This window comes from Hypomesus nipponensis, chromosome 15, assembly GCF_054491055.1.
Source record: "Hypomesus nipponensis isolate SF chromosome 15, ASM5449105v1, whole genome shotgun sequence".
Classification (NCBI taxonomy): Eukaryota; Metazoa; Chordata; class Actinopteri; order Osmeriformes; family Osmeridae; genus Hypomesus; species Hypomesus nipponensis.
In genome coordinates this window covers 6,388,627-6,412,637 of record NC_140375.1, presented here as the reverse complement: position 1 = coordinate 6,412,637, position 24,011 = coordinate 6,388,627, and the positions used below count along the sequence as shown (strand labels likewise).

Genomic DNA, 24,011 nt, shown 5'->3' with positions numbered 1-24,011 from the left:
GCTCGTCATCGCATCTCGCTAGGTCACTTCCTCGTTTTACTGTGCTGCGTTCAAGAGCGTCTGAACACATATGTGTCCCTGCATCTCTTTCTACGTTATGATCACAGTGATATGTGGCACACTGAAATTTCGCTGCGTACATTAATATTTGCCACTAAATAGTATACACTTTAAGCTGGTATAGAATTTTAGATGCTGTCTGGAGCCATGCTTATTCCAGCTGTCAAGGACACACCGTGCAACTCTTAAGTTTCTGAATATCCTTACTGCAATTCTTCCGGTTGGAGACGTGGCTCTGCCCCGTTGCCATATTGGAGCTAGCTAGTAGCACCCATATCTGCTAGCCATCTATACATTCTTTATAAAGACAAAATAAAGGACTGCAATTCGAGTGAGCGAATAATATCGGGGACTGAAGATCGTTGAGCAGAAGACGGACCCAAAATGGTAAACACAAATGGATAAACCCTGTTCCATTGCCCTCTTTTCCGCTTTTTCCGATGACAACATTAGCCGTCTGGCTAGTTAGCGTAGCTAAACTTAGCATTTTTTGGTTTGGGTACCTAGGCTATCTAACTAGACTTTGTCTACCGAAATAAAATAAAATAAAATTGAACTTTACCAACCCAACCAGAGGTTGATTAGTTAGCTATAACCACAGTTTTACTTTGATCTCGCTAGTTTGGCTAATTATTCGAAAGTGTTTGTGCTTGTGACTCGGTCTAGGCTATACCTAGTGTTATTATGACACTAGTTTTACGAAGTTCACCCACTCTCATCTAATGCTAAAGTTAGCCAGTTATGACTCGGATAGTTATGACTGCCTGGGCAAAAACAAGTAATTCGTTTCAGCCGTCAGTGTCAGTCAGACGGGGTCTTTGAGGACAACTACTGAACTGAAGATCTGTCTAATCAAAGTACTGTTAGACGTGCCCGCTGCAAAGGTTTCACATCTATCTACATTAAACATCAGCCTTCCTTGTCAATGTGGTATTTATTTCTGCCACATCAAGTCAGCCACATCAAGACGTTAAAGCTTTAGCTATATTCCAACTACCAGGTTTAAAGTCTTTACGACCCCATTGCAGTTGCGTATGGCATTGCTCAATGCTTCGATTTCCCCATACCACTCCTAATCTGCGCCCGTTCTTCATCATTCCAACAAATGCCAAACGATGTAAAACCGTATCTAATGACACCACCTGTTTGCTTGACTGATCTTAATGGCGATGGTGTTAACATACACTACAGACACACACACACACACACACACACACACACACACACACACACACACACACACACACACACCATCCCCGCCATTCTATCTGATCCTTGATCTTCTGATGATTTTTCTACATGCACTGTTTATACACCGCCTTGGCTAAAAGCGTCTGCTAAGCGATCGAAATATAAAACGTAAATGTATCTCAGGTGCTGTTGGCCGCGGCGGTGTGCACCAAGGGGGGGAAGGCCATCGTGTCTCGTCAGTTTGTGGAGATGACGAGGACGCGCATCGAGGGCCTGCTGGCGGCCTTCCCCAAGCTAATGAACACGGGCAAGCAGCACACCTTCGTGGAGACGGAGAGCGTGCGCTACGTTTACCAGCCCCTGGAGAAGCTCTACATGGTCCTCATCACCACCAAGAACAGCAACATCCTGGAAGACCTGGAGACTCTCAGGCTCTTTTCCAGAGTGGTAGGTCGGACTGATATGACTTACTTTAGAATGACAGTACATTCAGGTTTCCAGTTTTTGACCTAAATATCAAGTACAAGCATACTAGAATTATTGTTCCTGATCCTCACTGTTTCTTAAAGGTCCAGCCCCAATACAAAACTGTCTTTAATCAATCAACAAACCTGTTCTTAGACTGCGTAGCGTCTTGTTTGTGTACAAATTAAAGTCTGTGTTGTTTTACGCTCAGACAAACAGCTGTTGTGGATCAGTGTGGGTGTGAAGTGTGTGAGTGGTTAAATCCTGACATGATCCGTCCTGTCCATCAGATCCCAGAGTACTGTCGCGTCTTGGAGGAGAGCGAGATCTCCGACCACTGTTTCGACCTCATCTTTGCCTTCGATGAGATTGTGGCCCTGGGGTACAGAGAGAACGTCAACTTGGCCCAGATCAGGACCTTCACTGAGATGGACTCCCACGAGGAGAAGGTGTTCAGAGCCGTCAGAGAGGTATGGGGGGGGGGACGGACGACTTGGAGTTGGTTAAATAAAAAGTGCTCGCTGTGATTTCTTTTTTTATAGACCTTTTTTATGAGTCATGCCTAATTCTCGTTATGATCCTACTGTTCTCGGAGGGTTTAATGTTATTCAAAACAAATTAGCCGCAAAGTTATTCGACAAAAAGTTATTTGACATTTGTTAATTTGTTGAACTAACAAAAGGTTTTCTGTAACGTATGGGGTGAACGTATGAGGGTGTATTGCACTATAGTATCATCATTGTTCACCATGCCTGGTAGCTGAGATGTGGTTAGTGTGCGATGTAAATACAGGCCCCTCCTTGAACTCTGACCACCGAAATACTGTCAGAACTATAACACTTCTGATCTTCGAGCTCCAGCTGTCCTTTCTATATACACTCTTTCTTTGTCGCGGATAAAAAGCATCCGCTGAATGAATCAAATGCCAGCGTGTGAGTGACCCCTGAGCTGTGTGTTCAGACCCAGGAGCGCGAGGCCAAGGCTGAGATGAGGAGGAAGGCCAAGGAGCTGCAGCAGGCGCGACGGGACGCCGAGCGCTCCGGGAAGAAGATTCCGGCGTTCGGTGGGTTCGGCAGCGCCGGCATGACCAGCGTCAGCTCCGGGTCCATGATCAAAGACACCCTCGTAGACACAGAGAAACCCAAGATGGCCGCCGCACCTATCAGGTACTGTCTTCAATCTCTGTTTCTGTCAGGTGCCGCTTCCTAGGTTCAGGTCGTGTGTGTTTGGGCCCAGGATGAGCTCTGATTGGACTGTGTTCTGCGCCCAGGCCCAGCGGGCCCAGCAAGGCGCTGAAGCTGGGAGCCAGGGGGAAGGAGGTGGACAACTTCGTAGACAAGCTCAAGTTGGAGGGGGAGACCATCATGCCCACCATGGGGAAGAGACCTTCAGATGCCTCTAAAGCCCTACCTCCTCCCATCAACGTAGAGAGGTGCAGACCTGCACTCCACTCACTGGAAATAACATCCTATAGCAACGTATCAAGATTTGCTAAATACAATTGAATTCTATATAACGTTTATTGAATAATGTGTCATTGACAATGGGTTAAGTATACCCTTAAGTCTTTCAGACCCTCTGTGAAAACGTGTGGATTGTGTACGTCCGATCTAAAGTCCAAATTCCCCCTCCCCCAGTGTCCACCTGCGCGTGGAGGAGAAGATGTCCCTGACGTGTGGCCGTGACGGTGGGCTGCAGAGCATGGAGGTGCTGGGCATGATCACCCTGAGGGTCTCGGACGACAAGTACGGACGCATCCGCCTCATGGTCAGCAACAACGACAGCCGGGGGGTCCAGCTGCAGGTACAGCACACAGTGTGGACACAGTGTAGACTACGAACCTGGGACGATCATCTGCCTTCATCTCCTCAGCTCTCCTACCCTCTCTCATCTCCCATCCGCTCTCTTCCCTACCCTCCTCTCTCCACGTCTCCCGCTCCCCTCTTCCTCCTCCTCTCCCTTCCTCCTCCCTCCTCTCCCCTCTTCCTCCTCCCCTCCCCTCCCCTCTTCCTCCTCTCCTCTGCTGACTCGTCTGCACTTGTCTTCCTCTCCTCACAGACACATCCAAACGTGGATAAGAAGCTGTTCACGTGTGACTCAGTGATCGGCCTGAAGAACCCAGAGAAGTCCTTCCCTCTCAACAACGATGTGGGCGTTCTGAAGTGGAGGCTGCAGTCCACAGACGAGGCCCTCATACCTCTGACAAGTGAGATTCCTTCTCTCTCTGTCTCTCTATCTCTCTCTCTGTCTCTCTCCCTTATGCTCTCCCTCTCTCTATCTGTCTCTCTCTCCCTCTCTCTCTGTCTCTCTCTGAGGATGATGATGATGATGTTGTTGTTGTTGTAGTTAACTGCTGGCCCTCTGAGAGTGGCTCTGGCTGTGACGTGAACATCGAGTACGAGCTGCAGGAGGAGAGTCTGGAGCTCAACGATGTGCTCATCTCCATCCCTGTACCGTGAGTACCTTCTGCTCACCTGTACTGTACCTTCTGCTCACCTGCACTGTACCTTCTGCTCACCTGTACTGTACCTTCTGCTCACCTGTACTGTACCTTCTGCTCACCTGCACTGTACCTTCTGCTCACCTGCACTGTACCTTCTGCTCACCTGTACTGTACCTTCTGCTCACCTGTACTGTACCTTCTGCTCACTTGTACTGTACCTTCTGCTCACCTGTACTGTACCTTCTGCTCACCTGCACTGTACCTTCTGCTCACCTGTACTGTACCTTCTGCTCACCTGTACTGTACCTTCTGCTCACCTGCACTGTACCTTCTGCTCACCTGTACTGTACCTTCTGCTCACCTGCACTGTACCTTCTGCTCACCTGTACTGTACCTTCTGCTCACCTGTACTGTACCTTCTGCTCACCTGTACTGTACCTTCTGCTCACCTGCACTGTACCTTCTGCTCACCTGCACTGTACCTTCTGCTCACCTGTACTGTACCGTGAGAACCTTCTGCTCACCTGAACTGGCCCTGAAAGACAGGCCAACTGTGCTCAGTGACAGCCCTCGACAAAATGAAACACTAATCAGTCAAATTAGTTTGGGTGTGACTTGGAGCTTATAGTTGAGTAAATGTTTCTGTGGGAATCTGTAAGTGTGTGTGGTCACACATGGCTTCTCTCCGCTGGGCTCTCCTGTGTGAGACCTATCGGGGCCACCTGTTGATGTGTGTGTCTCTGTCTCCAGGTCTGGCGTGGGCTCTCCCGTCATCGGCGACCTAGACGGGGAGTACAAGCACGACAGCAGACGGAATGTTCTGGAATGGTGCCTGCCCGTCATCGACGCCAACAACAAGACGGGCAGCCTGGAGTTCAGCGTGGCGGGCCAGCCCAACGACTTCTTCCCCGTCAGCGTGTCCTTCGTCTCCAAACGCACCTACTCTGACATCCAGGTAACAGGAAGGGGATGGGGTGGGTATGGCTCAGTGGTTAAAGCCCCCCCCCCCCCCCCCGTATGTATGTTGCTTTGGATAAAAGCATGGTGAGTGGTGGTTGTCTTTTCCCTTGCTATGCAGACCCTCCACTCACCACCCCTGTCTACCTCTCCACCTCTCTGCCCCCTCCATCCCCCCGTCTCCCAGGTTACCAAAGTGGCTCATGTACAAGGCGACGCCCCTGTCAGATACTCCTCAGAAACGTCCTTCGTGGTCGACAAATATGAGATCCTGTAGAGGAGCAGAGCAGAGAGGAGGCCATGCTCGGAGAGAAGAGGAGAAGACCTGACCGCCTGTCTGGGGCGCTCTCCGAAACTGTCTCAACACCTACAGGAAGTAGCCCCCTTACAACGCCTCTCTCTCTCTCTTTCTATCTCTCTCTCACACGCGCTCTCTCTTTCACACTCTCTCTCTCTCTCTCGCAGTATCGATGTATTTATATGTTTGTGCGAGAGATGGAGAGTACCTAATATAGAGTTAATCTGACAGGAAGTTAAACGTGCTGCTGTTTCTTCTCAGGAGTGACAGCACACCAGACAGGAGGAGAAGGGGGGGGGGGGGGGGGTTGAGGGGCTTGGGGGGGGTGAGAGGGGGGGCACTGTCACAACAGAGTATAGGCTCCTCCTTCCCCCAGAACTCCCACCCTTCTGGTCTTGGGTCTTGTGCACATCCAACATTAAGATCCATTCTGGTCTCAGAGGACTGATATTTGCTATCTTGTCATGTTGTAATTAATATGTCAATCATTCTGTCACCTTTTTCCATGCTTTACCATGATACTACCCCCTTTCCCCCTCCCACACCCAGGCGCTCTGGTGGAATATCACTATAGCAACCACTTGTTAGGATGGTGTAGGTCTAACCCCCCCCCCCCCTCCATTTCTGCCCCCCCTTCCCACAACAGCAGGCAGTCACATGCTGCCTCCGTGGCGATGTCACTCAACAACATGACAACATCATAACGCTCTGGCGTCTTGTCATTTTATTTTGATTTTTTTTCTTTTTGTCATGATCTTTTGTTTTTGTTGTTTAATTTGCTTCTTGCATTTCGATAGTACAGTCATGGAGTTTGGGGAAACAGAACATTTTTAAAACTGTAAAATAAAATGACAAAAGGGGGAATCTTAACATTCCAGTGTAAAATTGAGAAGAAAAACAAACTTTAATTGAATAAAGTGTATTATTAAAGTTTGGAGTGGTGTCCTTCTGTCCTGCTCACCTCACATGGGACACGGGGCTGCTGAGAGGAGACATGACTCGAGGAGAGAAGTAGAGGATGTAAGAGGACAGGAGAGGTAGAATACTGGGACATGGAGGACGAAAGAGAAATGGAAGAGATGGTGGGAAAAGTGATGGTGTGGATGGTGATAGAGAGCGTGGAAAGAGAGTTGGGGATGACATTTAGAAACAAAGGGATATTCGATTTTAAATAGAAGATGGAAACTGCCAGACTGGCACTGATACAGTCTCAGCCTTTGTGGTCAAACAGATGGGAGATGGGTAAATAAGTAGCTGGGGCTGGGGGGTGAGGAAGGGATTGGGCAGGGGGGGGGGGGGGTCAGATGGTGTGGCGGACACGGGGCAAACAATGCCCTTATAAGGGGTTAGGGTTGGAGAGGGGAGAAGGAGGGGGGTAGGGAGGGGATGGGTGCTAATAGCTGTTCCAGTCATAAAGGAGGGAGTGTCTGCTTTATGGATGAATGAGCAGGCTGATAAGGCCAGAGCCAGAGCTTTGTGAGGGTCTCAGAGGGGGGAGAGGCCGAGCGGAGCGCAGGGCCAAGCACAATAGACAGCCACAGGACTGCATTAACGCTGGTATGTTACACTCTGCAGCCTGTCAACCAGACACACAGACACACAGGCAGCCTGTCAACCACACAAACAGACAGTAAATCAGTCAGTCATCCCTTCAGTCAGCCAGTTGGTCAGCCTCCAGCATAAAAGTAGTACAAGTGTTGGAGAAGTTTCTGGCGGAGTTGGACGAGTCATCTCAGCAGCTGGCTGTTGGATGAGGAGCTGTCCACAAGATGATGCTGAAGAAGGTACGCTTCAAGGTACGGTTCTGCTTTCATTAAAGACTGGTCATGGTAGACTGTGATGCTGATGTTTCCAAACGGCTTCACATTAGATTACTACAGCACACACTAGTACTAGCATGTAGTATGACAGTACATACTAGTAGTACGCACTCGTTTAGTACACACTAGTACTTGTTTATAATACTACAATACACCCTAGAGAACTAGAACACACTAATTCTAGTTTACAGTGTAGTACTACAGCACATTAGTACTAGTACTGGAGTACTCCTAAAGAGTGGTGTTAAAATATGATCCTCAGGCTTTGTATTGTCAACACTTTGTAAAGCGAAGTTCTGTTTTTTTTAAGGCTGCACCTTTACTGAGGATTAGTAAGGTACATCTGTATTCTCTACTCAAACTAGAGTTCAAAAACTCTAAATGCTCCTCTGCAGCCCTGTGCCCGGGTCTAGTACAGCCCCCTCTGTGACCTGATGGCTCCAGTCTACTTAGCCTGGCTGTGCTTAATGAACTCTGTCCAAGACAGCGCTAACATGCCCCATGCTAACATGCACCACGCTTCATTCAACCCCTATGAAATGTCCCTCTCAGAGGGAATGTGCTGTTTACTCTGCAGATTAGAGCAGTGACTCTCTGACTACAAGCACACACCCACACCCACACAATTACACTGGGCCTGGGGGTGTTCAGAATAACAGGAACACACAGATAACTTTAGCCCCATCAGTCATGCTGGACTTCTTATCCCTGTTAACTTATCTGTCTTGTGAACCACATGTTTCCTGAACAAGTTAGCAGGCTAACGGAGCTGTGGACCCAGGGCTCTGTGCTGGGGGAGAGGGGGGAGTCCTGGGATAGGGGGGTGGGAGGGGGGGTGGAAGGGGCCAACACATCACTGTGACTCAGCTGCAGTTCAAAGAGACCCTCTGCTTTGGTGTGCGTGGTGACACTGATGTGAGAATTATTACAGAAGGCCTCTCTTCCTGGGAACCAGGGGAGGAAAACACAACACAACCACTGAAGGAGAGAGGGTGTATGTGGTTGGCCTCAGGGGGTTGGAGGGCAGTGGAGTGGGGGGAGGGGGGTGGTGGGCTAGGTGGTCTGTGATGAGTAGCTCTGTCACTAGAATCTTCTGGACTGCTGGTACATTGTAGATATTTGGTTTCTCATGTGGAAGGACTAATTGTCTGGCCCACCTGGCAGTGGAGACTGATCAGGGTGGAAAGAGATGGAACGTGTGCGTGTTCATGCATCTGTTTATGTGTGTGTGCTTGGCTTGTGTGTGTGTGTGTCTGTGAACGTCTGTGTGTAAGTGTTGTTTTTGTGTGTGTGTTTACGTGTGTGTTTGTGTGGGTATGTGTTTATGTGTGTGTGTGTGTGTGTGTGTATAACGTATCCAGGACTAGCCAGGCTCTGACAGCTTCATCATGGCCGTCACTCAGAGACAGAGCCCCCTGCCTGGGCTCCTCTTACCCCTCACCTGTCAGCCTGCTGCTCCCTGACCTTTCTCTCCCCTACCCTCCCCCCCTCCCCTTCACCCCTTCCCTCCTGTCACATCTGACATTTTCCCGGACGGAGAGAGAAAGAGAGAGAGAGAAAGAAAGAGAGAGAGGAAATTGGATGCATACTGTATGAGCATGTGGAATTTCCTTTCCGCGAGCCGACAAACAGCAGTTGGACTGTTGTGCGTGACAACCATGTACACAGGCACGCATACACACACACTTTATGTATTTACTATTAATATTCCTGAAATTACACTGAGTCACATGATTGACCATCTTTCCATGGAACGATGTCTTCACAGGATTATTCGATATTCATCCTCTCACTTCGTCCCTGCAAAAAAAAAGAAACCGGACCCTCTCCACTAGATGGCGCTGGTGTGACACCAGCTCGTGGATTAAGCTGAGACTGCTGAAATAAGTCCCGATATGATCAGCCTCAAACCAAATACTTTCCCTCTCAGATAAATCCTGACCCAGTTTCTTAGGGATGGCTGGGCTTTGTTCAGTACAGGCCCACCGTAACCCCGCTGGGTCAGAGCCGGATGGCTGTCAGGCAGACCTGGAACGAGGGTGTATTGTTCCCTGGTAAAGGTGCTGAGATCAGCTGAGAGGATCAGCCAGAGCCCATAGGAGTCTTTGATGTTCATAATGAGCGTTCCGCCTTAGGCCAGTTCCACACGCCTCGGCTGGATCGACAGGGAGAGAGGGGGCGGAGCAGCAAAACCCCAATATGCTTTTCATTAAAGATGAACGAGAAGCAGGAGTTGGTTTCTACTGTCACGCAACGTGTGTGCTTGTGTAAGTCTGTTTGTGTGAAAGAAAGAGAGATCAATAGTATCAGGGGTAACGACCACCCGTGGTCATGCTGGATATGCCTTTCATCCTCCCCCTCCACCTCCTCCTCCACCTTCTCATCCTCCTCCTCCAGCTCCTCTACCCACTCATCAAACTCCTCCTTCTCTTCCATCTTTTCCTCATCCACCTCCTTCTCCTCCATCTCCTGCTCCTTCGCCAGCCTCCCTCTGCCCAGACTATTCCCTCCTGCCATAGCAGGATGCTTGTGCAATGGAATGCTTCCGCTTGAGCCCAGTGTTGTGTAGACCGCTGTTGTTTCTCAGCGTGAGGGCAAGCCCAGGTGAGGCAGAGAGGCCTGGCCTGGAGAACAAGTCAGGATTCATACACTCACACGCTGAAGAATGACTGCCTTGTGTCCCACTAGGAAGGACTGACAGAGAAGGAAAACTGAGAGAGGCTGGAAGGGGAGAAAGAGAGAGAGTGTGTGTGAGAAAGAGAGTGGGGAAGAGAAGAAGAGAGGGGGTTGGTAAGAGATAGAGAGTAGTTGATAAAGAGGGGGGTTGAGAGAGAGAGATAGGGTGTGAGAGTGTAAGAGGGTGAGGGGGGTGAGAGAGAAAGAGAAGGTGAAAGAGGGGGGGGGGTTAAGAAAGGTGGGTAAGGGGGAGGAGAGACAGAGCAAAAAAGTGAAAAGGGAGGAGAGGAGGAACTAGAGGAACACTGTGTCAACTCAGTATGCGACACATGCCATTGTCCCTGGAAGAGAGAGAGAGAGAGAGAGAGGGAGGGAGGGGAACAAGTAGGGTCAAACTAAATGAGAACAGAGAGAGAGAGAGAGAGAGAGAGAGAGAGAGAGAGAGAGAGAGAGAGAGAGAGAGAGAGAGAGAGAGAGAGAGAGAGAGAGAGAGAGAGAGAGAGAGAGAGAGAGAGAGAGAGAGAGAGAAAAAAAACTGAGAGAATAGAGTTAGAGGAAAAGAGAGAGTGCAGGAGAGAGTGAGAGAGATCCCCCAGCACGGCAACGAGTGACCACGGAGCGTGCCGCCCCTCCACCCCCCTCGCTCTCTGTTCGTCCTCCAGCAGTCCCCCTCTCCTCTGCTGTCTGGCAGCGGCGTGTGCTGAAGACTGGAGTAGCGTGCCTCTGAGTTCTCCCTTCCTCCAGGCGTGGAATGCAGATCTAGCCTCAGGTACCGTAAACCTCCATCAGGCATTGTTACCTGGATTATTAAGGGATTAAGGACTCTGATTGAGTAACTGGCTGGCTAGCTGGCTGGCTGGCTGCCTGGCTGCCTGATTGACTAGGAGAATGCTGGGGTGTGAATGAGGCCAGGTGTCAGACAATGCTGGCTGTGTTTGCTGTGTGGAGGATGTGTATCTGTCATCAGGACTGTGGGCTTTGTGATCTCCTCTGTCAGCATGTCAGGAGTTGTTGTTGACTAGTTCCTGTCTTGTGCGGCTTCGGTTCAGTAAACAGAGAGGTGAGGTGAATGGAAGGATCAGGTCAGATTGAGACGTGTTGGTACATGTACTGTATACGATTTAAACAAAATGTCAGCTGTCACTGAGACATTCCAACTCTTCACTTTGAAGGTTTCAATGTTGGCGTTGTTTTTTGTTTGTTGCAACACTGTGCTTAGAATTGGACGTAGTATGACCTTGGACAATCAGACACACACAGAAAATACCATGACTGAAGACACAACAAGTGCAACAGACAAAACAGACACATTTGATATTGGAAGCATGGCATAGTGGAGAGGGGGAGAAAAGAAGGGATGTAGAGACAGGGAGAGGGGGAGACAGAGAGAGAGAGAGAGAGAGAGAGAGAGAGAGAGAGAGAGAGAGAGAGAGAGAGAGAGAGAGAGAGAGAGAGAGAGAGAGAGAGAGAGAGAGAGAGAGAGAGAGAGGGAGGGAGGCAGGGAGGCAGGGAGGCAGGGAGGCAGGGAGGGAGGGAGGGAGGGAGGGAGGGAGGGAGGGAGGGAGGGAGGGAGGGAGGGAGGGAGGGAGGCAGGGAGGGAGGGAGGGAGGGAGGGAGGGAGGGAGGGAGGGAGGGAGGGAGGGAGGGAGGGAGGGAGGGAGGGAGGGAGGGAGGGAGGGAGGGAGGGAGGGAGGGAGGGACCGTTTAAACAGGGAGTGAGGGCAGGAACAGACCTGTTACTGAGGCAGCAGTCTGTTATTGCCACGTTAGTTCCTTCCTTAACACTGGAGGCTATTCACTACACGTGTGTGTGTGTGTGTGTGTATGTGTGTGTGTTTGTGTGTGTCTGTACATGAGCATAAAGAGAAAAGAATAACACAATGTTACATACATGTATGAGATATGTGAAAGATTTTGTATATGTGAGAAAGTGCACATACAGTATATGTGTGACTATGTGTGTGTGTGTGTCTGAGGAAGAAAGACCAAGAGAAAGTGGGAGAGACTCCCAGCACTTCGAGTCATGTGATCAGCCATATTGAGATCTTGGCTGAGAGAAGGCAGCTCCCAGACTTGAACAGTTGAACTGATAATAAGTCCTTTGTTATGTGAGCTCATTCTGTTCTCACAGTAATCAGGCCAGAGTAGTACTCCTGCTGCACTCTCTCAATCACTCTGTAGTTTTCTCTCTCTCTCTCTCTCTCTCTCTCTCTCTCTCTCTCTCTCTCTCTCTCTCTCTCTCTCTCTCTCTCTCTCTCTCTCTCTCTCTCTCTCTCTCTCTCTCTCTCTCTCTCTCTCTCTCTCTCTCTCTCTCTCTCTCTCTCTCTCTCTCTCTCTCTCTCTCTCTCTCTCTCTCTCTCTCTCTCTCTCTGCTGACGTCTAATACGATGATGGAACACCAGGGCTGCTGTCCTGTCAAACAGCTCCTCAGACTGCAGACCTTCAACAGCTGCAACATCTGCTGTGCATACTGTCCTTCTGCCTTCTGCCTTCTGCCGCCCGCCCGCCTGCCTGCCTCGCTGTCTGTCTGTCTGTCTGTGTGAAAGAACACAAGTCACCAAGAACACCAAAAATACCCGTAAATGTTCTTGATCCGCCCCTTTTATCGAGGATGCATCAAATGCATCATTCTTCGTCCTCGCAGTCCTGCTAGACCGTTCTCGCAAGACGCTTGGCAAGAACGTTCTTCTCAAGAACGCAAGTAAATTCTTAGCGTTCTTCAGATTGATAAACAGCCTGTGTCTCTGTCCCCCTCATTTCCTCCTCTCATCCTTTCATCCTTCCATCCTTCCATCCTTTCATCCTTTCATCCTTCCATCCTTTCATCCTTCCATCCTTTCATCCTTCCATCCTTCCATCCTTTCATCCTTCCATCCTTTTATTCCCTCTTTCATCTCCCGCCTGAAGGTGGAAGAAGTTCATTCTCAGACCCCTTTCTACTTCCTCTGCAATCTGTTTCTCACTCCTTCCATCACAATCTGTTTGCTGTCTGGCAATAGTTGATGATGATGTTGAGGATGTTACCCACCCATCTGTTGTTGCCCCTGGCGATGGTGCCATATCAGATTGAGGAGCACTGTTGTCCTGCCACATGTCGTCATAGTAACGAGCATGTTCGACAGGCTGTTGTTGTGTTGTTGTTGCATGTACTATTAAGACCAGCATGTACCAGACCAGTATGTACCAGCATAGGCCAGTATATAGTCTATCAAGGACCAGATCCACATCAGTTTGGACCAATCCAGTATGGACCAGTATGGACCAGCAAAACCAGTATGGCCTAGTATGAAGCCAGTATGGCCCAGTGAGTCCAGTGCGGACCAGTCCAGCCCCTCCTCTCAGAGGGATTACCAGTCTGAAAGAAGCTCTTTGTCCCGGCCGAGCTGGAACGCCTCCCTTCTCCCTGTGTCTGGAAACAAACACACAGAGTCAACGGAACGACTGAGTAAAGGCCGATCCGAATACCGTAGCGTTCCCATGTAGCCCCCCCCCCTCCGTACCCCCTCCATGTTACCAGGACCGCTGGGGTCATGGAGAGAAACTGAGTCACTCCAGACCAGCAGTCAACCAAGTCTTGAGAGTGCTCCAGCTCTGCTCCGTATTAGTGCCTGGGCTGGGGTAAGCATCAGTGTGTGCGTGTGTCTCTGTGTGTGTGTATGTGTGTGTGTGTGTAAAGGAGTCAGAGAGAGCAGGTGGTGTGTTTAGCTGGCTGCTGAGAATGGCGTTTCTCCAGCAGTCCTTGCTGTCGGCCAACATGAGAGTGTTTGTGTGCGTGTGTGTGTGTATGTGTCTCTGTCTGTGTGTGAGTGTGTATGTGAGGCAGAGTATTTCTACTGCTGGACCATGTGGCACTTCCACACTCCAGAAGTCTTTGGAGTCTCAAAGACCCCCCCTCTGTATCCAGGCAGAAGGAACACAGAATCATATCAGCCAGGACAGGGATTCCAACCTCTGCCTTTAGGGACATGTTAATGTGTCAGAAGTTGCATCCTTTCAGTCTGAAATGCAGACCCTTGAGTGAGGAAGCAACTCCAGACTATTGAGACCCGTCCAGATCTTGTTCTCTTCTCGGGGGGGAATCAGCCTCTGGCCTTGGCCTCAGCCCACAGGAAGTGCTCTGGCCTGACAGGAAGTCCAGTTATAGTGACACTCAGGAACGGTGGTGGCAGCGGTGTCCTGGCTCTGTGTTTGTCATCTTCTTCCTGTCTCCATCACGCGCTGCTTCCTGCCTCTACTCCTCCTGAGATTCCTGTCTTATCTGCAGGACAACACACACACAAACACACACGCGCGTGCACTCACACAGGCACACACGCACACACACATTCACGCACACACACATGCTAGGAGGCAGAAGTTTCTGTTCTCTGTGACTTGTAATCAGGGGTCAAAGGTCAACTCCTAAGAGACAGAAGAGGGGAGAAGAAAGAGAAGAGGAGGCGTGAGAGAGAGACAGAGGTGAAAGAGAATTCTTTGAAGCCCCATACCCTCCATAAACCTCATTATGACCTGCAGTAAAAAAAATAATAATTTCCATGATTCTAAAACAGATGTTTTAAATGAATGAAAAGGCATGCACACGTCATGACAAAAGCCCAGTTAGCAGAATGAGACCAGCTTTAAGAATAGTTGAACAGTGTCTAGACCACTGGAGCAGCACTAGACTAGACCACTGGAGCAGCACTAGACTAGACCACTGGAGCAGCACTAGACTAGACCACTGGAGCAGCACTAGACTAGACCACTGGAGCAGCACTAGACCAGACCACTGGAGCAGCACTAGACTAGACCACTGGAGCAGCACTAGACTAGACCACTGGAGCAGCACTAGACTAGACCACTGGAGCAGCACTAGACTAGACCACTGGAGCAGCACTAGACCAGACCACTGGAGCAGCACTAGACTAGACCACTGGAGCAGCACTAGACTAGACCTCAGAGCCATCTCCAGGGGCCCTCCCTACAGACCTCACAGCTCTAGTGTCTGAAAATATAAACACATACGTTGGTGGTTTCAGAGGATAACTATTTCATGGATGGGTGTTGCTAGTGTTGTTTATATAAGCTGCTTCGTATATACCACACTGAAATTGGCTTGCCTCTCCCTCCCTCCCTTCCCTCTCATCCACTCCCACTCATAAATTTGGTTGTTGCTTTGAGCTAAATTAACTTCTGGCTGTATTCTGCATTCCATGAAACAAACAGTTTAGCCAGCCTGTTTTGGTCGCTGATGTTGTGTTTCTTCCAGATATTTCATATGATGATGATGCTGTTAGCCGAGCAGTGGTTAAGCGTTGCTACAATGCTCAGCACAAAAAAACATGTCACCAGCGGCTTTAAGCCTCCAACATTATTGCAACACCACATGGAAGATGCTGGTCATTCTTCATTTAGGTTTGGCCGTTTGGTTCATTGTCTCTTGTTTGTTGGTTCTCTCGTATCCGGGGCCTGGCCGGTTCATGACTTACTCCCACTGTGTTATTCTGCACATTTCTGTGGTCTGCTTCTAAAAACAGAAGGTGTCATTTGACCTGCCACAGCCACATTCAAACACTGAGGGACACAGCAGAATGGAACTACTGTATAACCATAACCGCACACCTTCAATGCCTGTGTGTTTGTGTTTATGTGTGTGTGTGTGTGTGTGTGTGTGTCAGTGAGTGTGTGTGTGTCAGTGAGTGTGTGAGTGAGCGTCTCAGGGAGTGTTTGTGTGTTAGTGAGAATATGTGTGTGTGTGTGTGTGTGTGTGCTCCACTGGTGCTCAGTGTGAGTTCCCAGAGACTCAAGACACAGAGGGGGTCACAAACATTTCCAGTGAAGAGAAACTCTAGTCTGGAGGAGTCTCACATGTTACCAGGGCTGTGAGGAGAGGAGCTGTGACATCAGCTAGATAAATGGTTTGTTCTCCAGCTCATAGCTCAAGAATAAACAGACTCACCCATGACCTCACTGGGAAGACCATCCAATGATCTCATCAGCTCATCTTATCTGTCCTTCTCTGCTCCTCTGGAGTCTTAGATTCTGCAGAAACACTGTTGTGTCTGTGTGTCTGCATGTGTGTGTGTGTGTGTGTGTGTGTGAAAAAGAGAGACAGAGTGAGAGACACAGAGGGAGAGATTGAGAGAAGAGGGGAGGAAGAAAAAAAGACAGAGTTCCAGGCCTGTCCAGCAACAAGGCCTGTTGTTTGGAGAAGGCCATCGCGTCTCTCTGCTCCAACTTGTTCTCTCCGCACACTCTCCTGACCCCCATCCATTCTGCTTCTTTATTCACTTCCTCCATCCCCCTCCCCCTCTCCCTCTCCCTCTCCCTCTCCCTCTCCCTCTCCCTCTCCCTCTCCCTCTCCCTCTCCCTCTCCCTCTCCCTCTCCCTCTCCCTCTCCCTCTCCCTCTCCCTCTCCCTCTCCCTCTCCCTCTCCCTCTCCTTCTCCTTCATCCCTCCCTCCCTCCCTCCCTCCCTCCCTCCCTCCCTCCCTCCCTCCCTCCCTCCCTCCCTCCCTCCCTCCCTCCCTCCCTCCCTCCCTCCCTCCCTCCCTCCCTTCCTTTCTCTCCTTTTCATTGTCCCTATTGTCTTCTTCAAGCTTCTCTCTTTTCATCTCTCCATCTGTGTGTGTGTCTGCTATCGGCTCCTGTAGCCGCCCATCAGGCTGGTATGTGTATCTTGGTTCACCTGGACATGCTCAGACAGGCTCTGCCGCTCAACGGGAGCAGGGAGAGAGACCGTGGACTGGGGGGGGGGGGGGGGGACGGGACTACAGCACGGGGAGAGAGAAGGACAAAAGAGAGAAGAGAGCAGTGAGAGAGGACAGCAGGTCGAAAGACATTGTCTTAGCAGCAGACGGAACAGGCGAGAGAGGAGAAAGGATAGGAAAGGAAGGAGAGAGAGAGAGAGAGAGAGGGGAAGAACAGAAGAGTGAGGAAAGAGAAACCGGCTGGTCAGCTCAGCTAGTGGAGTGGAGTGAGTGAGTGCTGCTGTGAGTGCTGCTCTCTGTGTGCTGAGCTCGACTGGGAGAAGCAGACAGTGACTCTACTATGGAGGCTCTTTACCTACTGGACAACTGGAGACAGGTAACCACATCTGTCAGGGACCGGAACGTAGAGTTCCCCCAGACCCAGCGTCCAGTAGGTCTAGTTGAAACTCTTGCAGGTTTTTGTGTTTGTGTCTTTCGCTCTTAGGGGATCGTGTGTATTTCCTGAGGACCAGCAGGCAGGAGGGTCTGCAATGTGAAGGCGGTCAGGGTGAATGTGATGAGGCAGAGCTTTGGGAGAGCTCACTAAATCTGTTTTTCAGAAGAAGGGAACATCAGAAACATATTTTCCAACCCAGAAGATGTTTAATTACCCTGGAAACACTCAGAGTTACAGCTGTGGTTGTGTGTTTTGTCAAGGTTTTTGTGCCCTAATGTGCCCACAAGCTTCTCCTATCTCACATAATGTCTGTTAAGTGTTTTCTCACATGTAGGCCGATGATCTGGTCGATGCATATGGTCAAATATAGACATGGAACATTATCCACCAGCATCAGCTTGTTGGCTGACATGAGGAGGAAAAACACCAAATCACTGAATAAGTGAAAAGGAATGTGTTGGATGCTGTGTGTGTGTGTGTGTGTGTGTGTGTGTGTGTGTGTGTGTGTGTGTGTGTGTGTGTGTGTGTGTGTGTGTGTGTGTGTGTGTGTGTGGGGAGAGAGAGATAGAGACAGGCTGACAGCCAGACTGCCGTGCAATGAATGTGTCAGACCTCCAGGGAAATCCACCCTATAATGAGTGTGTGTGTGTTTGCCTTGGCTCAGGAGTGTGTGTGTACTTGTACGTGCGTGTGTCTGCATGCATGTGTGTGTCTGCATGCATGTGAGTGTATGCATGCGGTCACGAGTCTGCATGCATGCATTTGAGTTTGTGAGTTTGTGTGTTTGTGTGGTGTGTTTAGCGCAAGCTGAGAGGAGATTATCGGCTGTGTGTTTGCAAAGCCTGTCTCCAACCTGTGTGTTCAGTGTGGTGGTGGTGTGTGTGTGCTGGTCCCAGTCAGGACTGCCTACGTCTGCGTCATTGTGAAATTTGTGTGTAGGTGTGTGTGCTACCATAAGCCCTGCGCATTTACATGTTTGTTTGCCATGTGGCCAGTCAGCAGAAGCTTCCAGTGCTCTCTAGGTTCTCAGGCCAGAGTACAGACTCACAGGTGTGTGTGTTGTCAACAGGATATCCATGTGTCAGAGGGAGTGATTGATAACCCAGTGGACATGGACAGCCTGAACCGGAACATTCCACCAGACTGTGTTCGTCAGAGCCACCAGGTCCTACAGGTGAGATGGTGCACAACACTGCTACAATTCTTTCTTTCCTTCTTTCTTTTCGTTCTATCTTTTTCTTTCTTTTCATTCCTCCTACTTTTCTGTGAAAAGTAGTTCCTTTTGTCCTTCCTTTTGTTTTCCCAGGCCGAGTGACCTGGTTTGATTAGAGGACAGTTCAAGGCTCCCTAAGACTGGATAACCAAAACAATAGGCTTGTTAAAAACAAGTTCCAACTGCTGCATGTAAACCCCCGCAGTAGAACTTGGGTTTTCCTTTCTGACCCCAGACACTACATCAGTCTATGAGATAGCTGAATAATCACCTGTGACACTCACATACAATAAACCTAACCCTGACCGTAAGCAGGTGGTGAAAAGTGTTATAACAGACAGTGTCAGCAAATTACACACACACACATTCATACAAACAAACACTCACATCTCCTGCAATGCTACAAATGTAGAACAGGAGAAATGGATAGAGAGAGTATGAGAAAGAGAGAGAGGGAGAGAGCAAAATTGAGAAACAGGAAACAAAGAGAGAGAGACAAAGAAAGAGAGAGATGGAGGGACAGAGGGATAGAGAGAAAAAAAGAAGGCGAGAGAGAGAGAGAACTGGGCAGTCGTGTCCCTGACAACCACAGGGGAGCAGCATTATCCTGCAGATGATCACAAACTCCCTCTTCTCTCATCTCTACAGTCTCTCATCTCTAGTCTCTCATCTCTAGTCTCTCATCTTTACAGTCTCTCATCTCTACAGTCTCTCATCTCTACAGTCTCTCATCTCTACAGTCTCTCATCTCTACAGTCTCTTATCTCTAGTCCCTCATCTCTACAGTCCCTCATCTCTAGTCTCTTATCTCTAGTCTCTCATCTCTAGTCTCCCATCTCTACAGTCCCTCATCTCTACAGTCTCTTATCTCTAGTCTCTTATCTCTAGTCTCTCATCTCTACAGTCTCTCATCTCTACAGTCTCTCATCTCTAGTCTCTCATCTCTACAGTCTCTCATCTCTACAGTCTCTCATCTCTACAGTCTCTCATCTCTACAGTCTCTCTTCTTTACAGTCAATCTCTCAGCCTCCCAGTCTATCAACCCCCCAGACTTCCAGCCTCTCATTCCCTCAGTCTCCCAGCCTTTCTACTTCTCTGCCCCCCCCCCATACACAAACACACACACACACACTCACACACACAAGTATGTGTCTTGAAACACAACAGGGTGGAAGTGGAAGGAAACCCTGAGGTTCTATCCAAGTAAAGGGAGTTCAACGTGGACCTGGATTCTGAATCAGAACCTGTAGAACGCCGAATAGGAACGTTGAGAAGCAGTGGACCTTCTCAGAGCCGGCGCTTCTACTCCCATTTAGACCAGAGAAGAGGAAACTCCGGAAGCTTTGGAGGGTTCTGCATGACGCTACATGCTCATCTACAGAGCTCATCTCAGCGTGGGCTCCAGCATCTGCAGAGTCTCTTAATTGCAGCCCTCAGTTTGTCTTTTTTCTGGCGGGTGCTGTTACCATGACAACCCTCCTCTCTCGCTGTGCCGGCGGACCCTGAGGGCGTTTTGCTCCATGGGGGGGGGAGGCGGGGAGGGGGGGGCGGGGGGGGGGTCACACACACACTCTTTCACTGTGTAACCAGCAATATGTAAACAGCACACGGGGCCAGCTGGGGTAATAACTGGGTGTCGTGACACAGAGAATACATTCATGGGCTCCCTCACCCTGCCTGCTACCTCTCTCCCCCAACGGCTCCAGGCCCAAAGTCCTTCTTGGGAACAACCTGGAGAGGAGGAGATGAGATGATCTAGAGAAGAGGAGATAATTTAAAGAAGAGAAAGTTTAAGGAAGAGAAAAAAATTATAAACTCAGGTCAACTGCCATTTTGTTAACAGCACAGACTCTTGGTTAACTGCTCCTGAATAGAAGGATTGGACAAACAAAGTTTTATTTCACAGGTGCAAGGTTACAGGTGGTAGGGCAGGAGGGAAGTCACCCTATTGTAGATCTGACAGAGGTCTTCCTGAACGCATTGTCTGAACTAAGAGAGTTCAATGTGTCTCTACTGTCATGTTGAACACATTAATACACTCTATAAACCGATGCACCCATGAAAAACACACTCCTGAAAGGCATTCTGTTCTATGTAATTCCTGACATTGATAATGATACTAATTGTCTCTCTACCTGTCTGTCTGTGTGTCTGCCTGTCTGTCTGCTGTTCCATCTCTAGAGTACTCCTCTGGACTTGATTGAGACTGGGAAGGGGTTGAAGTTCCAGGCGGAGCGCCCCCATCTGGTGAGCCTGGGTAGTGGTCGCCTCAGCACAGCCATTACCTTGCTGCCACTCCCTGAAGGTGACCACACTCTACCTCCCTCTCCCAGTGTGTGTGTGTGGCTGTGTGTCTGTGGGTGTGTGTGTACATGTGTGTGTGTCTGTGGGTGTGTGTGTTTGTGGGTGTGTGCGTAGATGTGTATGTGTGTGTGATGAGAAGTTAAGGCTAACTATTATTTTAACGTGAAGTGAACAAATGTTCTCAATTTCACTCTGCTTTCATTCAGTTTTCTGTGTTGAGGCATAATGTATGTGTGCATGTGTGTGTGCGTCTTGATGAAGGCCCACTTACTAATATGTGTGTGTGTGTGTGTGTGTGAGCGTGTGTGTGTTTGTGTCCGATGAGTTCACACTATCTAACATGCTCATGTGAAGTGAGTGCGTGTGATGGGTTCACACGTGGTGCTGGATACTTCCTGTCCTCCTCAAAAAGGACAGCACTGTCTGCACTGCTGCTCTGCCTCAGTAAACTGCACACACCAGCCCTTGGGGAACTCAGGCACAAGGAAGCACGGACACCAAAGTTTGCACGCAGTCACACAGGCACACACTGGCACACACGCACTGGCACACGCACACAAGCTTAAACACACAGGCACACATACAGACGTTCACACGCACACACTGGGACACAGGCACACACACGTACACTCCATCAGAAGGTCTAACATGATGTGACCCTGTTGCCACCTCTATTTCTGACCATGTGCTGCCATTGTGTAATTCCTGTCCGTCTGCCCATTTGTTTGTCCATCTGTCTGCCTGTTTGTCTCCCTCTCTGTCCGTCTTGCTGATGGCCCACAGTGAGATTCATGTTCAGGGTCCTGTGTGTGTGTGTGTCCAAGGTAGGTGGGGGAGGATCACACACTGCCGTGACATTCTGTTGGGTTTTCTCTCCTCGTCTGCTGACTCAGAGCCGACAAGGGTGGACAGGTCCCCAGTGTGTGTGTGTGTGTGTGTGTGTGTGTGTTGGGATTTTGTCTATGGTAGTGTTTGTGTGTCTGCATACTTGTACAGTATGTGTGTGTGTCAGTGTTTGGGTTATGTTCAGAGTATGTATGTGTGCTCAAATGTGTCTGTGTGTAGTGTGTGTGCATGTGGATGGCTGAGGCTCGTGGGTGTGTGTTGGCACTGAGGTGTGGTCCCAAAGAGGTTTACGTTGGTTGCCAGATTCAACACGTTACTGTGACACAGGGGTCCGGGAAGGGGCCAGGGGCCTGGGCTGGGGGCTCAGCAACTGGGGGCCTACAGGGCTGGGGACTGAGGGCTGAGGTTTAGGGTATCCATCCTCACCTTTAACAATTATTTTTCTAACTGAACTAGCCCCATAATAGTTACTGTATATACACACAAATATACAACGAATACTTGTAATAGCAGCAGTGTAACTGTAAAAGATAAGATGTTGGTGTTCATGTAATAAGGTGTGTTTGTGTTTGTACCCCCCAGGAAGAACCACGCTGGGTCATGGCCCCATGGACATCAGCATCCAGGGGCCAGGGTTGGCAGCCCAGCACTGCTACATAGAGAACAGAGGAGGGCTCATCACCCTCCACCCCTGTGGAAACACCTGCGCCATTGACGGCCTCTCAGTCACCCAGCCCACACGCCTGTCTCAAGGTAGGACTACACTGTCTCTGTCTCCTCCCTCCCTCCTTTCCCCTCCCCGCCCCTCCTCACCTCTCTTTTCCAAATTCTTAGTGACTCATTCCCAACTTAGACTGTTTTGATTGGTCGTGGCTCACAAACCCGGAGGCTAATGTTTCACCGGGTCACCAAGAACAACAACCAGCCTTGTCTGTTTGTCCGTGACCATGAGTGTATCAGTGGGAGATCAATAGCTGTTAGTGGCTGTCTAAGCAGCTTCTCCAACCCCCAGAGAGATGGGGGAGGGAGCCCCAGGAAGGGAGGGTGTGTGTGTAGGATATGTACCCACAGGCTGGAGCTTCTTACCCCTTCTAGACCTGGCTCAGCTATCTGTTCCTGGAGGGGGTGCTGGTCTAATTAAATGTTAATGTGTTACCTCCACAGTCAGCCTAACTCAACCCACACAGGCACATACACACACACACACATACAAACACACACACACACACACACACACACACACACAACAGAGTCTGTGACTTATTGATGATCCTTCGAGCTTCTAGCTCCAGGCTAATTCACTGTTTGTGACTGAATTAATTAATGGATGAACGAATAGTTGAAAGAATGGTTGACGGATGGACGAATATATGAATGTAAATGAATGGATGTACAAACAAACAAATGAATCTCTAATTGAGTCAGAAGAGTTGGATAGCAGATAGCGTTTGTTTGTGTTGAAGATAACAACCAGCCTGAACCCTGGCCCTGAGAACTACCTTGCTAAGAAAAGTTGACAATGTGTTATGCAAGTGTTGCAGATGTGAGCATGGTCTTGTGTGAGAGCCGCTGGTGTGTGACTTGAGCGTGTGATGTATGTGTGTGTGTGTGTTTATGTGTGTGTGTGTCTGTATGTGTGTGTGTGTGTGTGTGTGTGTGTGTGTGTGTGTGTGTGATTAGAGTGTGACACTAGTCATGATTAGTCATGGCTCTCACAGGAAACTGCTGCTGCTCAGCTCATCCCTGGAATCCTGGAGTTACCCTGAAGTTGGGGGTTCTGGTGTGTCAGCCCATTCCTGTCTGTCTGTTCTTTTGTCTTTGTCTTTCTAAACTGTCTGCCTGTCCATCTGTCTGCCTGTCCATCTGTCTGTCTGTCCATCTGTCTGTCTGTCCATCTGTCTGTCTGTCCATCTGTCTGCCTGTCCATCTGTCTGTCTGTCCATCTGTCTGTCTGTCCATCTGTCTGCCTGTCCATCTGTCTGCCTGTCCATCTGTCTGTCTGTCCATCTGTCTGCCTGTCCATCTGTCTGTCTGTCCATCTGTCTGCCTGTCCATCTGTCTGCCTGTCCATCTGTCTGTCTGTCCATCTGTCTGTCTGTCCATCTGTCTGCCTGTCCATCTGTCTGCCTGTCCATCTGTCTGTCTGTCCATCTGTCTGCCTGTCCATCTGTCTGCCTGTCCATCTGTCTGCCTGTCCATCTGTCTGTCTGTCCATCTGTCTGTCTGTCCATCTGTCTGCCTGTCCATCTGTCTGTCTGTCCATCTGTCTGCCTGTCCATCTGTCTGCCTGTCCATCTGTCTGCCTGTCCATCTGTCATGATGTCTTTCAGTGTATATCTTTCTGTACATTTATTTGCCTGCCTGTCCATCTGTCAATATATCTGTTCATCTGTTAGTCTGTACACCTGCCTGCCTGTCAATCTGTCTGTGTATATGTCTACCTATCTGTTTATCTGCCTGCCTGTCTGTCTGCTGCTGGCCTCCCAACCTGCATTCTGTACTGAGAAACCTGAGCGTGCAAACTGCTATAAATACCCCCCTCTCTTACCCCGGGGCAGGTCTCTCTATACCCCCTCTTTAAAGCCAGAGTAACGGCCGTGAGGAAGAAGAGGGG

The 24,011-nt window shown here is 49.5% G+C and overlaps 2 protein-coding genes across 5 annotated transcripts in view; both read left to right on the top strand.

Moving 5' to 3' along the window:
* Positions 1-75: 75 nt before the first annotated feature.
* Positions 76-5,712, top strand: LOC146257192 (coatomer subunit delta-like). Its single transcript, XM_084673762.1, has 10 exons — positions 76-447; positions 1,435-1,698; positions 2,007-2,186; positions 2,677-2,882; positions 2,987-3,148; positions 3,354-3,519; positions 3,775-3,922; positions 4,063-4,171; positions 4,910-5,114; positions 5,304-5,712. Exons 1-10 carry the CDS (start codon positions 445-447, stop codon positions 5,391-5,393), a joined length of 1,533 nt encoding a protein of 510 aa, XP_084529888.1. The 5' UTR covers positions 76-444; the 3' UTR covers positions 5,394-5,712.
* Positions 5,713-7,040: 1,328 nt separating this feature from the next.
* The window catches only part of phldb1b (pleckstrin homology-like domain, family B, member 1b), a 55,286-nt gene continuing 38,315 nt past the window's right edge, over positions 7,041-24,011 (top strand). The window contains exons 1-4 of one of the 4 annotated variants that reach the window (XM_084675229.1): positions 7,041-7,210; positions 18,104-18,208; positions 20,429-20,552; positions 21,980-22,150. In XM_084675229.1, the coding sequence (XP_084531355.1) occupies positions 7,184-7,210; positions 18,104-18,208; positions 20,429-20,552; positions 21,980-22,150 (427 nt within the window). In that variant the 5' untranslated portion in view covers positions 7,041-7,183. Of the gene's footprint in view, positions 7,211-10,501; positions 10,680-18,103; positions 18,209-20,428; positions 20,553-21,979; positions 22,151-24,011 lie in introns of those variants that run through there. The other 3 variants (XM_084675235.1, XM_084675231.1, XM_084675232.1) reach the window with 3 other exon arrangements.

Bases quoted from the DNA above. Each gene is read 5' to 3' on its own strand.
- LOC146257192 (XM_084673762.1), top strand. The intron at 3,149-3,353 runs GTGCAGACCTGC...CCCCTCCCCCAG, and splicing joins CCTCCCATCAACGTAGAGAG to TGTCCACCTGCGCGTGGAGG. The intron at 4,172-4,909 runs GTGAGTACCTTC...CTCTGTCTCCAG, and splicing joins CTCATCTCCATCCCTGTACC to GTCTGGCGTGGGCTCTCCCG.